At 38.1% G+C, this 14,577-nt stretch overlaps 1 protein-coding gene across 2 annotated transcripts in view; it reads left to right on the forward strand.

Moving 5' to 3' along the window:
* The window catches only part of zgc:162952 (PKc_LIMK_like_unk domain-containing protein), a 49,558-nt gene that overhangs the window by 29,124 nt on the left and 5,857 nt on the right, over positions 1-14,577 (forward strand). For both annotated transcript variants that reach the window (XM_022667467.2, XM_022667469.2), the window contains 4 exons: positions 2,373-2,421; positions 2,646-2,795; positions 10,039-10,206; positions 10,862-10,945. In XM_022667467.2, coding sequence (XP_022523188.1) covers positions 2,373-2,421; positions 2,646-2,795; positions 10,039-10,206; positions 10,862-10,945 — 451 coding nt within the window. The remainder of the gene's footprint in view (positions 1-2,372; positions 2,422-2,645; positions 2,796-10,038; positions 10,207-10,861; positions 10,946-14,577) is intronic.

The following is a 14,577-nucleotide window of genomic DNA, read 5'->3' on the forward strand; positions in this document are numbered from 1 at the left end:
AAGCAATCTGAGTGTGGACTGATTTATTACGTAATGAAAGGAAAGGACACGGCGCTTATCAGAGAGCTGTGTGCGTAAGAACTCTCAGATATAAGCAGTCACAGCTCTGGAGTTACCTGGACGCCAGACGCACCTGTAATCTTACCCAGGCTGTTAGATCTTTAACATCACACTGATTCGGAAAGTGATTTATAAATAGCTCTGTGTGAAATATCCTGACCTATAGAGAACTCTCATGGGTGGATTTGTCCTCTCCCAAAAAGATATCGCAGAAAGAGCAGAAATTGTTTTAAAATAAACTTTTATTTTGAAAGCACGCCAAAATCTGCACCCCCGCCATGAAAAGCACCCCCTCTTAAGAGTCAGTGTAGCTTAGAACAGTATCTTGGGTATTTTTATTTTCTAAGTAAAGTTAAAGCCAAGAAGACGTGGGTCCGCGCTCCCGAGAGAGGGTGTTTTTCCTGGTCGCGGGTGCTGAATTCAGCGCAACACCTGCTTTACACACGAGGTCAGGGATGAGAGCAATGAATCGCAACAATGATAATATACTGCAATAAAAAACGACTTTTGCATAATATCTTGTACTTCTAACAGACTGGGAGGGTTTGGGTTATCTAACATTTTTATTAACTGCTGCCAAAAATCTCAATGAAACGTAAAGTTACATTCTTTTAATAAAAGAACACCATCGTAAAAAGTGCTTCTAGTAGAAAAAATAAATAAAAACACAGGACCCAATGCTAAGAGTGTAGAAAATGTACGTATACAACAGAATTGATATGCCAATACATAATAATACTAATAATAATTTTAATAATAACCAAATCTGTTATATTACTTTAAATATCATGTGATAACTGATCAGTTTTTGTCATATGTATATATTTCGGACATTGCACTCATCTTTTTTTCTAACAGTAAATATAATGTGGAGTAATATGTTTAGGTTGTAAAGTCACCTTTGGTTGGATTTAACTAATAATAAACAGAAGTATAAAAAAATATATTTCGTTTTTTTGTAATTAACTGTAATTCCGCAAATGTCGTTTTAAGTCACTATAGGGTTGGCTTTGATCTTTTTTTTAGCAAATGTGCCCCCCCCCCCCCCCCCCGAATATATGTTACCAAATGTTTACACATGACAAATGTTAACAAATTATTAGCTCATCAGAATTTTAACATTAATAAATCACAAGTTAATAAGAATTTCAAACCTAACAAATGTTTATCAATTGCAGCTTTAACTTTATGTTGCCAGTGTGTTCATTAGTATTTACAAATATATTTGCAACTTTTTAGTTTCTTAAAACGTGTAAAATAACAGTTATTAATCATTAGTTATTTGGTATAGGTATATTAACAAAAGTTATTATAAAGAGTTACCGCAAAAAAAAAAAAACATGGTTTTACAGTTTATACAGTATACAGTGGTCCCTATTTTAGCAATCTATAGCACACCGGTCAATTGCGTATCGTGGATTTCGGGGCGTTGGTGTGTCTTTGGTATTACGTAAAAAGCACATTACGATAATTATGCCTTGTTCAAGGCACTGCACGGCATTATTTCACTCTTTTCAGAAACAGAGTGTAACGCGGGACCAGACGGGAGGCGGACGTAAAAGCGGGTAAGACAGACTTTAATGAATAATAAGTAAACAAATAAACAAACAGGGGAATAACGAATAAATATATATACATAAACAAACAGGGAAAACAAACAAAGAGCTAAACTAAACAGATAAGTACAAAACAGGGCTAGGGATATATATACAAAGGATAAATACGTAAATATGTACAAAACAAGGAATATAAACAAACAAGAGATATAAACAAATAATACAAACTAAACAAAGAACTAGAAACGTGGAGAAGAGCAAATAGGATACGTGGCAAAACTCAGCTAAGACGTGACGAGACAGACAACGTAGGAAGGTGCAAAGACCGACCGCAAATGTAGACTAACAGGTACTATTTATACTAAACATGAAACAATGAACACCTGGGGAGACAGGTAACGAGGGGCGGAGCTACAAATTAGACACACATGACGGAAAAATTACAGGAGAAACACAGGGGAACAGAGCGAGACCGTGACACAGAGACAACCTTTTTCTTTCCCATATTGCTTGAAACCTGTGGCCTGCTTAATAATGTGGAACAGTACAATTTTAGTTTTTTAAAAAATATATATATATTGCTATCATTGGGGGGTTTCTTCATGATTTAAAAATTATACTGACTATCATTTGCATTAACCATTTAGGGAAATCTGAGAAAAATATCACTTTTAATCCATGATAATTTGGAACACAGTGTATTTAAGAGGATGTAGGCCACTCCTGACCTGCTCTCCTCTCCGATTGTTATTTCAGGTATCTGGGGATCTGTGTGAAAGAGGACAAGCTGTACCCGATTCTGGAGGTGAGATTTGTTTTTTTCTGTATTCTGTTTTTCATGCTGGTCAAATCTGTCCTACAATCAAGTCGACAGGGTTGAATTACTGTATGAAGGCAGAGGATTATGGGTGATCTGCTCACAAATGCTGCTTTTTCACTGCTTTTCAACACCTTTCAGTGATATTCACACACTTACACTCTGTCTCTCTCTCTCTTTATCTCTCTCTTTTTCTCTCTCTCTTTCTTCAGTATGTCAGTGGAGGCTGTCTGGAGGAGCTGCTAGCCAGGAAAGATGTTCCTCTCTGCTGGAGAGAGAAAGTGGACCTGGCTTCAGATATCACACGAGGAATGATCTACCTACACTATAAAAACATCTACCACAGAGACCTCAACTCCAAGGTAAGCTTCACAGAGAAAAAAAAATCTCAAAAAGCTCCTAAAGCTCCAACTGCATCTTAACAAACTCTGTTTATTGGTCAGATCTGTGTGGGGCGGAGCAAGAAAGTAAATACAGGAAGAAGGTTTTGTATCTAAATGTCTGAACCGAGGAATCACTTGCTGAACCTATAAGTCAGCCCAGTTCAGTTCAGTTTATTCCCTTTTCTGCTGCAGCCCGGCCTTATGTGCATGAATGTGTGCAGAACTTGGTTTAGCATTGTCTTTTTCCAAAAATCCATATGTGTTTTCTCTGTGTGATGATGAATAGGGTTCATACAGTTTTTAACCAAGACATTTCCATGATTGTTAAAACATCAGTGCAGACATGGACAATAAAACCAAAAATCAACTAAAACTATAATTAAAATTGATTACAGTAGGCCTAAAATTAATTTAATAAAAAAGCAATGTTGACACACAATGTGTAATAATAAAGTGTGTCAAGTTTTGAGAGCTCCATTGTGTTGGGCTAAATTACTGAATTAATAGCTGACGTATTTGTACCTTAAAATAGATTTTCTCCATTAATAAATCAAAAAACACAAAGTTTTTAAACCAAATTACAATAAACTGAAACACAACAATTTGTAGACCTAATTTCCATGACTTTTCCAAAACTTTCTGGGTATTTTTTTTTTCTAACAGTTATCCAGGCCTGGAAATTGCTATTTTCAAATTCCATGACTTTTCCAGGCTTTTAATAACCGTACGAACCCTGGATGAACCATCCAGCCTCTGAACTCGAAGAAGTCAACATTGCTTCTTGACCTGGTTAAAATTAGTATTAATGTAGAGGAATAATATAGTGTTTAGAGGAATTTGTAAAGGTTACTGTAAAAGGGCAGCAATCCTAATAGAAGATGAGCATAGTTGCTACATGTATTTGAATTCTCTAATGGGTAACACAGAGAGTAGTCAGAGAAAGTGGGGTCAATACCAGTAAACAGCAGTAGCAGGGGTTAAACATACCAAAAAACGAGAGACAGTCCAGGGGTCAAAACACGGCAAGGCGAGAATCAGGGTAAAACAAAACAAGGTCACAGTAACCAAGAGAGACCCAAAACAGGCAAGGATAATGCATCATAAAGTGAATAAACCAGGCAATACTCGGTTGAGGGGGAACTGAGGGGACCAGGTGAAATCAATACTCTGGTGATAGGCTTCTAGGTGATTGCAGGTAGAGCTGAGTGTGGGAGAGACAGGTGAGCCTTCGGCGGCAGGTTTAACATGTAGTTAATTTGAGTAGAAACAACATGGCCGCATTTAGACAAAGAAGAAAGAAAAATGGTGGGAAAACGAGGACAAAGACACCAAAACACAATCTAAAGGAAAGGGCTGATCAAACCCCAAGCACTTGATTTGTATCAAATAACTTAAAGACAGATGCTCTGGAAAAGGTTGGAAAGGCCAACTCTGTTTCTTTTACTTAGAAACTAATTAGAGAGACAAAAAAACAGAAATACATCAAAAGAAAGCAGTCTCAGGAAAGAACAACTATGGTTTTTCTTTACTTTTATTTTCTTTTCTTTTATGTTCAGTGTTTCAGTGTGATCTGAACAGAATCAAGACTCTGATCAGTGTTTGAACAGTGGGCAGTCCTTATAAAGGCACTAACCAGGCGTAATCAATCAGCCCTATTATGAGTGGTAGAGCGTGGCCTCCCTCTAGTGGCTGGAGGACAAAAAGCAGGCTTTCGTAGCACTAATAATCTACGTCATTAAAAACAAATTTTATAACTTGTGCAGTAGCCATGATATATGAAGAAGATCCATCAGATTTTAGTACCTTTAGAGCTATCAGTTATACAGTACAATATTATACCACACTTAGTTCCGACCCTGCAATGTGATTGGCTGAGAGGCGTTCTATGAGTGCCATTATCAGCCGATAATGCACTGTAACTGTAACCGAAGCTCTCCATGTATTAGTCCTCCACATACAGATAACCTAGCAACAATGCAGCGCTTACAAACCAAACAGCGCAGCTACAAACAGAGCATAAATGGAACTATTTTAACTCGCGGAGTGTTTATAACCAAACAGATCGTATTTTTTACGTCCTCTTTAACTCAAAATCTTTCAATAAACAGTGATAAAAAGGAACTGTGGTGTAATCGCAATAACACACTCAAGGTTCCTGCTATAACCTGTAATATTGGCACTGCTCTGCTGCGGTCGTAGGCACATTATAGCGTGTTACAGCACGTTATAGCACGAACCTCGAGTGTATTATTGCTTTAATCAAAATCAGTCATAACCTAAAATTGTGATAACTATCAAAAAACTAATACGTATATTAGGATAATTAAAAACTAGTTTAACTTGACTTTTAATTGGGTTATTTAGATTTTGTTTATAGTGGAAACCTGTACAACTTGTGTAGGTGCAGTGGACCAGACATGGGCGTGAACACACACACACACACACACACACACACACACAAAGAGGAAGAAGGTCATTAGTTGCCAGGATTCACACAAGTGCTCACCAAGCCTGTAGTGATGGGGAGGAGAGCTGCAGAAACAAGGCCGGCCCATTCTGATGCTAATACACTTACGCCCACACACACACACACACACACACACACACACACACACAGTTCCCACATCCACTGATAGATGCATAATGCATAATGAGAGCACAGGCCGGCCTCAGACACCCACCCAGTCTCTCAGTGTTTACTCTGGCCGTGTTTGGCATCTCAGACCCATTTGTCAGCCGTTTAGACATGAACAATAGAGCAACAGGATTACTGATCGCTCAGCTCACATACACACACACACACACACACACACACACACACACTCCTCCAAGACCAACTGCTGCATTTTACTCTGAAAATACTGGCAATACTAGCCAATTCCAAAACACTAGCACCCACCTGTCTCAGTGTCCAGCAGAACTAGAGCATGTTGTGGTAAATGCACCACCAAAAGACCACCATGAAGACACCATATATCCTTATAAATCTTAATCTGTGTAAAATATTTGACAATTTTGTGTCAATTTTTGTCTTTTATGTTTTTTGAATCTGCCAGTTCTTTACACTGCTTATCAACCAATTGAAATGGTTCAAATGGATTAAAAGAAAGGGTTAAATGCATTTTGAATGGACTAACATACAGGAAATGTCAAAAATTCTAAATTTCATAATGAAATTGAAAAATCTCAAATCCATCATTTATGAGGTAGATCAATATGAGAATAGTAAAATGTTCTGCAAAATTCAAAATGCATGAACATGAACAAGCCAATAGATAAATGGACCAATATAGAAAGCTGACATTGAAAAATATCTAGGACTGTTCTAAATTCCAAAATTTGCTAAAAAAATCCAAATTAAAAAAGGCTAAATGAGTGTATTATTATAAATGCTTAGACTCCTTAATTCCAAAAACTTTTATTATAAGTGTATCAATAGAAATGATGAAACTTTCATGATGAACAGGCCAATAGAGTAGATGAATAGACATTTTAAACACATCAATAGAAATGTTTAAAAAGGTTATTTGGATTCAAACTCCAAAAAAATACACTGAGTGGATACAAAAGTATAAAAATACCAACAATTTCATGATTTATAGAACAACAGAAATGTCCTAAATCATTAAAGGATAAAGTTTTATTTGTTCTTCCTTAAATCTTTTGTACAATTTATGTTCAGATGTTTGTGAACACACTTTCAGCCGTAAAATGAATGCAAATATATGTTTTCCAACTTATTGGACTCTGATTAGAAGAGAAGGCACTGGGCAGTTAGTTCAGAACTGATCTTAATAACTTTTTTATGCATCTTACCAGTCAATAGGTTTTCTGTTTATTAATTACGTTCAGAGAAACATGTTATTTATTTATTTTTTTTTTACATTCAACAGGAGCAGATAACAGTCAACATTATATAAAATTACATCATGCTATTTATCCGCAGTTTGCTTCCATTAATCAGCACATAAACCCTGTATTTTTTTCCCATAGCATTTAGCATCTCGCTGAGGAAACTGCTACCATTCTTCAGCTAACTCCACCCGTCCTCTCCTCCTCAGCGCTGTATAAACCAGTGCAGGATTTGGTCTGGATGCTAATTTTAGTGTTTGTGAGGTTTCTGGGCTGGAGCACTCCCCAGATACTGGTATAATCAGAGGCCGCTGCATGTGGAGACGGAGAAACAGAAACGCTTATGATGGAGAAGCTAATGCAGACCAGATGCTGAGCTCATGCTCATGCTCTGCTCCATTCATCAGCACTTTTTACCTCAAATGTCCCAGTGGCTCTTACATAACCCGTCTCAGACATGACTGCAGCTCCCCAAAACTCTTAGCAGTGTCTGCAGCACCTCATTACACTTTTGATACGGAATTCTTAAGAGAGGTGTTTACAGCTGAATCAACCAATAAAAACGTCCAAAATTTCAACATTTCTTGAGGACTGGACTAGTAAAAATTTCCATAATTACTAATTCCAACATTTCTTGAAAAATAGATGAAATTAGACGAAAGAGACTAGTGTATTTTTTGGAGTTGGAATCCAAATAACATGTTTAAACATTTCTATTGGTCTGTTTAAAATGTTTAAAATGTCTTTTCATCTACTAGAAAGAGACAAAATTCCAACATTTCTTGATGAATGGACCAATGGATGAGTCCATAATTCCATATTCCATGAAAATCCAGAGAAATTGACCAATAGAAATGTCCACAACTTCAAAATTTCTTCCAAATTTCTTTATTAATGGACCAATAGAAATATCCAAAATGTCATGGGTGGACCAAATTAAATGTCCATAATTCCAAATTCTAAGAATTAATGAGCAATAAACCAATAGAAGTATCCAAAATGTCATTATGTGTCTGTGGGGTCTCTTTTTTTGAATGTGGATGTGTAGAGTGGATTTCTGCCTCAGTCGTTTTTTGTTTGGGTGGACAATTCCAGCCAGACGCTGCCAGTCCTGATCATTACCACCCGCTGCATCACTGTTCAGTCTGAGTAGCAATGCACTATAGGATGTATTTCTAACTTCAGAAATTGAATGTCCCATCCGTCCGTCTGTCCACTGTCCCACTGTCTCTCAGAAAGAGAAGGTAAAGGAAGTGTCTAGACGTTCAGCTCATGGACGATATAGAAACAGTGAGAAATGAAAGCTATTAAGTTGCACTGTGGCGCCAGAAGCTGTGAGGACTGAGCAGAGCAGCGCTGGTCAGTTCAGACTGTTTGGAGCAGCACAGGGTCACACATGAATAATTCACACCGGCTGCAGGGTGCTGACGGCAGACCTCATTGAACCAGACCTTTAAAGAGAGTCTGGGAGATCTGTTAGATCCATCAGAGACTCTCAGCAGAAAGTACAGAAACAGTACATTACTTACACTTAAATCAGTGAATTTAATTAAGTAATCAAGAACGGCCAATCAAAAACCATTGACATTGAATTTCCATTGACATGAGGCTTTTTTTTTATATATTCTGGTGTAGATAAAAATTGATTTATGAGTTTTTATCCCACTGTAAAATCATTTTAAAGGTAGTCCTCAATACATTTATTGTTCTAAACACTATTCACTGTCAATTGAATGTGATCATCCTGTTTGATAACGCTTTTAAAATAAGGCTCCTTTATAAAGGGTTTATAAACTGTTTATAAAGGAGTTCAATACTGGTTAGTTGTAAATACTTTAAAAAACGTAATAAGCACTTATAACACAAACAAAAATAAAGAAAATAACTTGAATATAGCTAATAAAATAATATAAAAAGTCTGTTTAGTCGTTTGATATGTTATTATAGTAAAATGATAAAATTAACAGAAATATTAATGCCGACACATGGCTACCCACTGTTGCCCTTTCTATGCATGTGTTGTAACTGCTTATAATTGGTTTATAATCTAATTAATAGCCATAAAATATTTTGTAAACTATTTATAAACCCTTTATAAAGAAGCCTTATTTTACGCCTTGCTTAAATGTATATATATATATATATATATATATATATATATATATATATATATATATATATATATATATGTGTGTGTGTGTGTGTGTGTGTGTGTGTGTGTGTGTGTGTGAGAAAGAGAGACAGTGGATGGGAAGGAGAACTGTGGACTTTTAGGGTTACACTGCCATCTGCTGGAACCAATTTGTTTTTTTTTTTCAACTGACATTAATAAGAGTATTTAATTAGAACTAAACCATTAGTCTTTACCGAAAGTCTTGTTTTGAGTCACATAAATTGTCCAAAAAAAGTTATATAATGTGTAAAACAAAGAATAAAATTTAAAGGAGTGGCTGTATTATTTCATCACTATAATAAGTTTTTATCAACAACACAGTAATTTACTATTAAAACTATTTACTCCAAAGCTCTCCTCATGGAAGTCTAGTATTATTCATAACAGCACCTGGTTTGGTAAATCAGAGCTTAAAGGAGAAATCCGTTGTGAAATGGACGTGGGTTGTAGTGAAACATGATAACAAGTACAAACTTTTGTCCAAAAGCCCACCTCCATTCACCCCCAGTATTCCCAAATAAAGCACTTTTAGCTGATGCTCCCAACACGCTTACAATGCTAGTGATAGGGGCATAGATTTGTGCACGCAAAGAAATCAAAGTAGCTCCACAATACATTGGTAGAATTCTGAGGAGAGCCCTGACATTTAATATGAGGCACTGAGAGCTTTAAAAGTGCACAGATAGTTTATTTAACTAACTAGATAGTTTATAATAACTTTCAGCTATTGCTGAAAAAATAATTCTCTATAATCTTTGCTATTTATAGGTATGTTTAACTAAAATGAACATTGTTGTTTTATTCTATAAACTACAGACAACATTTCTCCCAAATTCCAAATAAAATATTGTCATTTAGAGCATGTATTTGCAGACAATGAGAAATGTCTGAAATAACAAAAAGATGCAGAGCTTTCAGACCTCAAATAATGCAAAGAAAACAAGTTCATATTCATAAAGTTTTAAGAGTTAAGAAATCAATATTTAGTGGAATAATCCTGGTTTTAATCATAGTTTTCATGCATCTTGGCATCATGTTCTCCTCCACTAATCTTACACACTGCTTTTGGATAACTTTATGCAACTCCTTGTGCAAAAAATCAAATATATACCATTATTAATGTAATCTAAATTGTTTTCCAAGTTTCAAGAGAAAAGTAGCTGCTATATTTACCCTGTCTGTGATTAATTTATACAGAACTGTCTGATAAGGGTGACTCCCAGAGGCAGAGAGGCGCTGGTGACGGACTTCGGCCTGGCCAGGGAGGTCGTAGAACTTCCTGCCAAAGACAGGAAATTGTCACTCGTCGGCTCGGCCTTCTGGATGGCTCCGGAGATGCTGCGCGGAGAACCGTATGACCGGAAGGTGACAGTAATAATAACAATACAATAACAGTACAATAACAGTACACAAAATATAGCCATTACATTATCCTGAGAACAGGACACTAAATGTGATTCTGCAATGCATATTTAACACACCATACCATCGGTGGGGCACCAAGTGGTCCAGAAGTCTAAATCGCTGCCACTATGATCGGGAGATCACTGGTTTGAATCCCGGTCATGCAGCTTGCCATCAGCTGCCGAAGCCCCGAAAAAACACAATTGGCCTTGCTCTCTGGGTGGGTGGGTAGAGTAGCTTGTATCCCTCATCCCTCCTAGGGTGATGTGGATCAGCACAAGGCTGCGTCTGTGAGCTGATGTATCAGAACCAAGTCGCTGTGCTTTCCTCTAAGTGCGCTGTGATGCTACTCAGAGAAAAGAGGCGGAGTCTGACTTCACATGTATCAGAAGAGGCATGTGCTAGTCTTCACCCTCCTGGTGTTTTGGCATCACTAGTGATAGGGGATATACAGCTGAGTAGCTAAATTAGCTAAATTGGGAGAAATTTGGAAAAAAATAAATAAATAAAATATACATGGCACCCAGCCCAGTCTTACACAATGATTGGTCCTGGCTGTTCTCAGCATGCTCCTGTAGGTGTTGTTGATGGCTGGCTGATTCTGTGCTTTCATTAGGTGGATGTGTTCTCCTTCGGGATCGTATTGTGTGAAATCCTGGCCCGAATCCCAGCGGACCCAGAAATCCTGCCAAGAACTCAGGTAACCGTAAAGGCACAATCGATCCTCTATAGAAACAGTAATGAGAGCAGCTGGGCTTTATTTTATTTCTATAAAATGCTTTAATCATTACAGGAATGTAATACTGATGTATTTGAACTCGGCTCCTGGTAAAGACTTGGAGACTCTGGGCAGCAAAGAACATAAAGAAATGGATCCAATTCAAGCCACTCCCACATGAAGCCTAGATAACTAGATAATATATATATATATATATATATATATATATATATATATATATATATATAAAACAAATGAAATGTAAAATGTACTGATGATCAGTGATGGTTTGGAGAGACATGTCATCTGCTGGTGTTGATCCACTGTGTTTTATTATCAAGTCTAAATTCAGTGCAGTTTTGTTTTCACACAAAACCTTACAGCAGCATTTCATGCTTCTCTCTGCTGACAACTTTTATGGAGATGCGGTTAGATTTCATTTTCCGGCAGGACTTGGCACACTGCCCATACTGCCATGAGTACCAATTGGTCTTATAGAATATTCTAATTTTCTGAGATACTGATTTTTGGGTTTTCTTTGGCTGTAAGCCATAATCACTATCAACAGTAAAATAAATAAACACTTAAAATAAATCACTCTGATACATCTAGTAATAGTAATACATCTATGTAATATATGAGTTTCACATTTTGAACCGAATACAGCAAGGTAGAGGTCTGCACTCCCGCGGGAGTCCCGCGGGACCCGCGGGACCCGTCAGAATATGTTGCGGCGCGGGACAAAACTGAATTGTTATTGGCGGGAGCGGTAATTTAATCAATACAGGCCATGCGGGAGCGGGACCACATTAACATGTGGTCCCGCTCCCGCAAATTGATAAATAGTTAAGAAAATTATAATAATCACGCTATGATTCCCATGCAAGCAACAAAAAAACACAAGAAAAATCTCTCGGAGGATGGACACACACACACACATTTTCAGCATCTCCAGCAGGCGTGTGCAGAGGAGGGGGGGGGGGGAGGGGGGTGTGTATGTGGGGCGGAGGTTGCTTAAGCACCTGCCCGTTTGGGTCGTTCTCACCTGAATTATTCCGCCAGCACTCACTCCACCTCTCTCATTTGTGGTGCCGCTCCGCAAATGAATAAGTAGTTAGGAAAATGATAATCAAAATAATCACGCAATGCTTCCCATGCATAATGAACAGAAGGAAAACAACCAATCATAGGAGAGCAATACACTATTTAAAAATATTGGCTAAGCATCTGATCACGTGAACATGAAGCGTGCACTGTGCGTCATTTTGTAATTTTGCCACAGAAATGGCGGAGCCCGTAGATGGTACACAAGTTTCAGCTGTGGAAAATGCTCTTAAGACAGGTGAATACTCCACAATTAAGCCAACTGCAGGCAAGTCTGACGTATGGCAGTCATTTTCAATTGTGATTAATGGAGACAGAAATCGTCTACCATTTGCTTGCTGTGATAAATGTAACAAAGTGTTTGTGTACAGTAGCCACAAATCAGGTACCTCTGGTTTAAAGCGTCACAGGTGCACAGCTCTGAAGGGGCAGACAAAACTGTCATTCACCAGTACCACAAAAGTGACAAATAACTTAAAGAAGGAAACGACCGAAAAATGTGTTCAATTTGTCTGTAAGGACATACGGCCATTTGATACAGTCTCTGGTCAGGGCTTTTCCAAACTTGCACAGCACTTGGTTGACACTGCAGCGAAGATTGGCAAATTTGACGTCAAAGAAATGTTGCCCCATCCCACAACTATTTCAAGACACATTGAAGAAGAAGCAATACAACAAAAAAGATCTCTGGTAGACATAATGACGGAGACCATCAGCAAATACGGGTGCGCTGTCACAACAGATATTTGGACGGAAAACTACAGGAAGACATCTTTCCTTTCAGCCACTATACATTACATAGACGACAGCTACAATCTTGTGTCAAGGGTGTTGTTTGCAAGTCCATTTGAGCCAGGAACCAGCAAGACGGGGGACAACATTAGATCTTTGTTGTTCCAAAACCTCCGTGTTTTTGGTATTGACTGCACATGCACCAACATGGTCAATAAGATCGTCTTTGTAACTGATAGAGGGGCGAATATGGTTTCTAGTTTGCGTGACTTCACCAGAATCAACTGCAGTGCACACATTCTCAACGTGATTTTGTCGAGTGCATTTGCCACTGCCGTGATGGAAAATGCGTGCGAGGTCTCTCAGCTTATAACAGATGTTAAAAAGTTGGTGACATACTTCAAGCATTCCGGACAACAAGGCAAACTGACGAAATCGCTGAAACAGGCAGTAGAGACCCGGTGGAATTCAGTTTTTGATATGACAGATTCTGTCTTGCAACAGTTTGAAGAAATTTCCACAATACTGCTGGAGAATAATCAATATGGCAAGATCGGGTGCATCAACAAAAACATGCTGACAATGGTTGTGTCCTTTTTGAAGCCTTTCAAAGACGCAACAAATGATTTGGAATCAGACAGCTCAACACTAAGTGGATCTCTAGTGCTTCCATGGTCTGTCAAACTAATGATGCACTGCACCGATGCAGTGGCTATACCTGCGCTGACTGAAGTTGCTTCTGTGTGTGTGAGACGTCTGAACGAACTTATGTCAACTGACAATTCAGCACCAAATGCTGTCCACAGGCTCTACAGAGTGGCAACATTTCTCACTCCAAAACTTCGACACCTAAAGATGCTAGACAATTACGCACGAGCAGATGTCATGAATGCTGTGAAAGAGCTGATAGCGAACCTGATGTTTGAGTCCAAAAATGACGAACCTCAGCCTCCAGCAAAGAGAGCGCATTTCCGTGAGTTTGAGGAATGGGAGGACAAGGGTTCCATGGCAAAGGATGGAACAACGACAGCAGAATCAGAGATAAATGACTACTTAAGTGTAAAATTGGACACAACTGAGGAATCAGGGTCACACCAGGTTCTTCAGTGGTGGAAAAATCACAGGCTTGAATTTCCATCACTTAGTAAACTTGCCCGTCATGTTCTCTGCATACCGGCATCCAGCGCACCATCGGAACGAGCCTTCAGTGTTTGTGGGCGAATTCTGGAAGAGAGACGCAGCGTGCTAAAGCCCTCTACAGTGAGCAACATCCTTTTCCTTCATGGGAATCTGAAGTAGGCTAGTGTAGCCCCCTGTTTGTTTATTTAATTATTAAAGAACTCTAATTTCAGTTCCAACATGTCCTTAACGAAAAAGGTCTCACAGCGTCCAGAATTTATTTGGTGAAATTTTATTTATACGATATATATATTTTTTTGTAAAATATTCCTCACTGCCTTTTTTCAATAATTTTTTGTAAAATGTTTCTGCTTCGTTCGTAGTATAGGCTGCATTTTCATTTGAATTGTTCTGTACAGCCATCTGATATTACTCCTATTTACGGCGGGTTTAGAAAAGCAGTCCCGCGCAGACCCTTACCTCACTGTTTTATTTATTCGCTACTTTTTGTAAAATATTCCCTTACTCACTGCCTTTTTTCAATAATTTTTTGTCAAATTTTTCTGCTTCGTTCATAGTATAGGCTGCATTTTCATTTCAATTGTTCTGTACAGCCATCTGATATTACTCCTATTTACGGGTTAAAATGTTTCTGCTTC

Source organism: Astyanax mexicanus, chromosome 22 (assembly GCF_023375975.1).
Source record: "Astyanax mexicanus isolate ESR-SI-001 chromosome 22, AstMex3_surface, whole genome shotgun sequence".
In the NCBI taxonomy this organism is placed as follows: Eukaryota; Metazoa; Chordata; class Actinopteri; order Characiformes; family Acestrorhamphidae; genus Astyanax; species Astyanax mexicanus.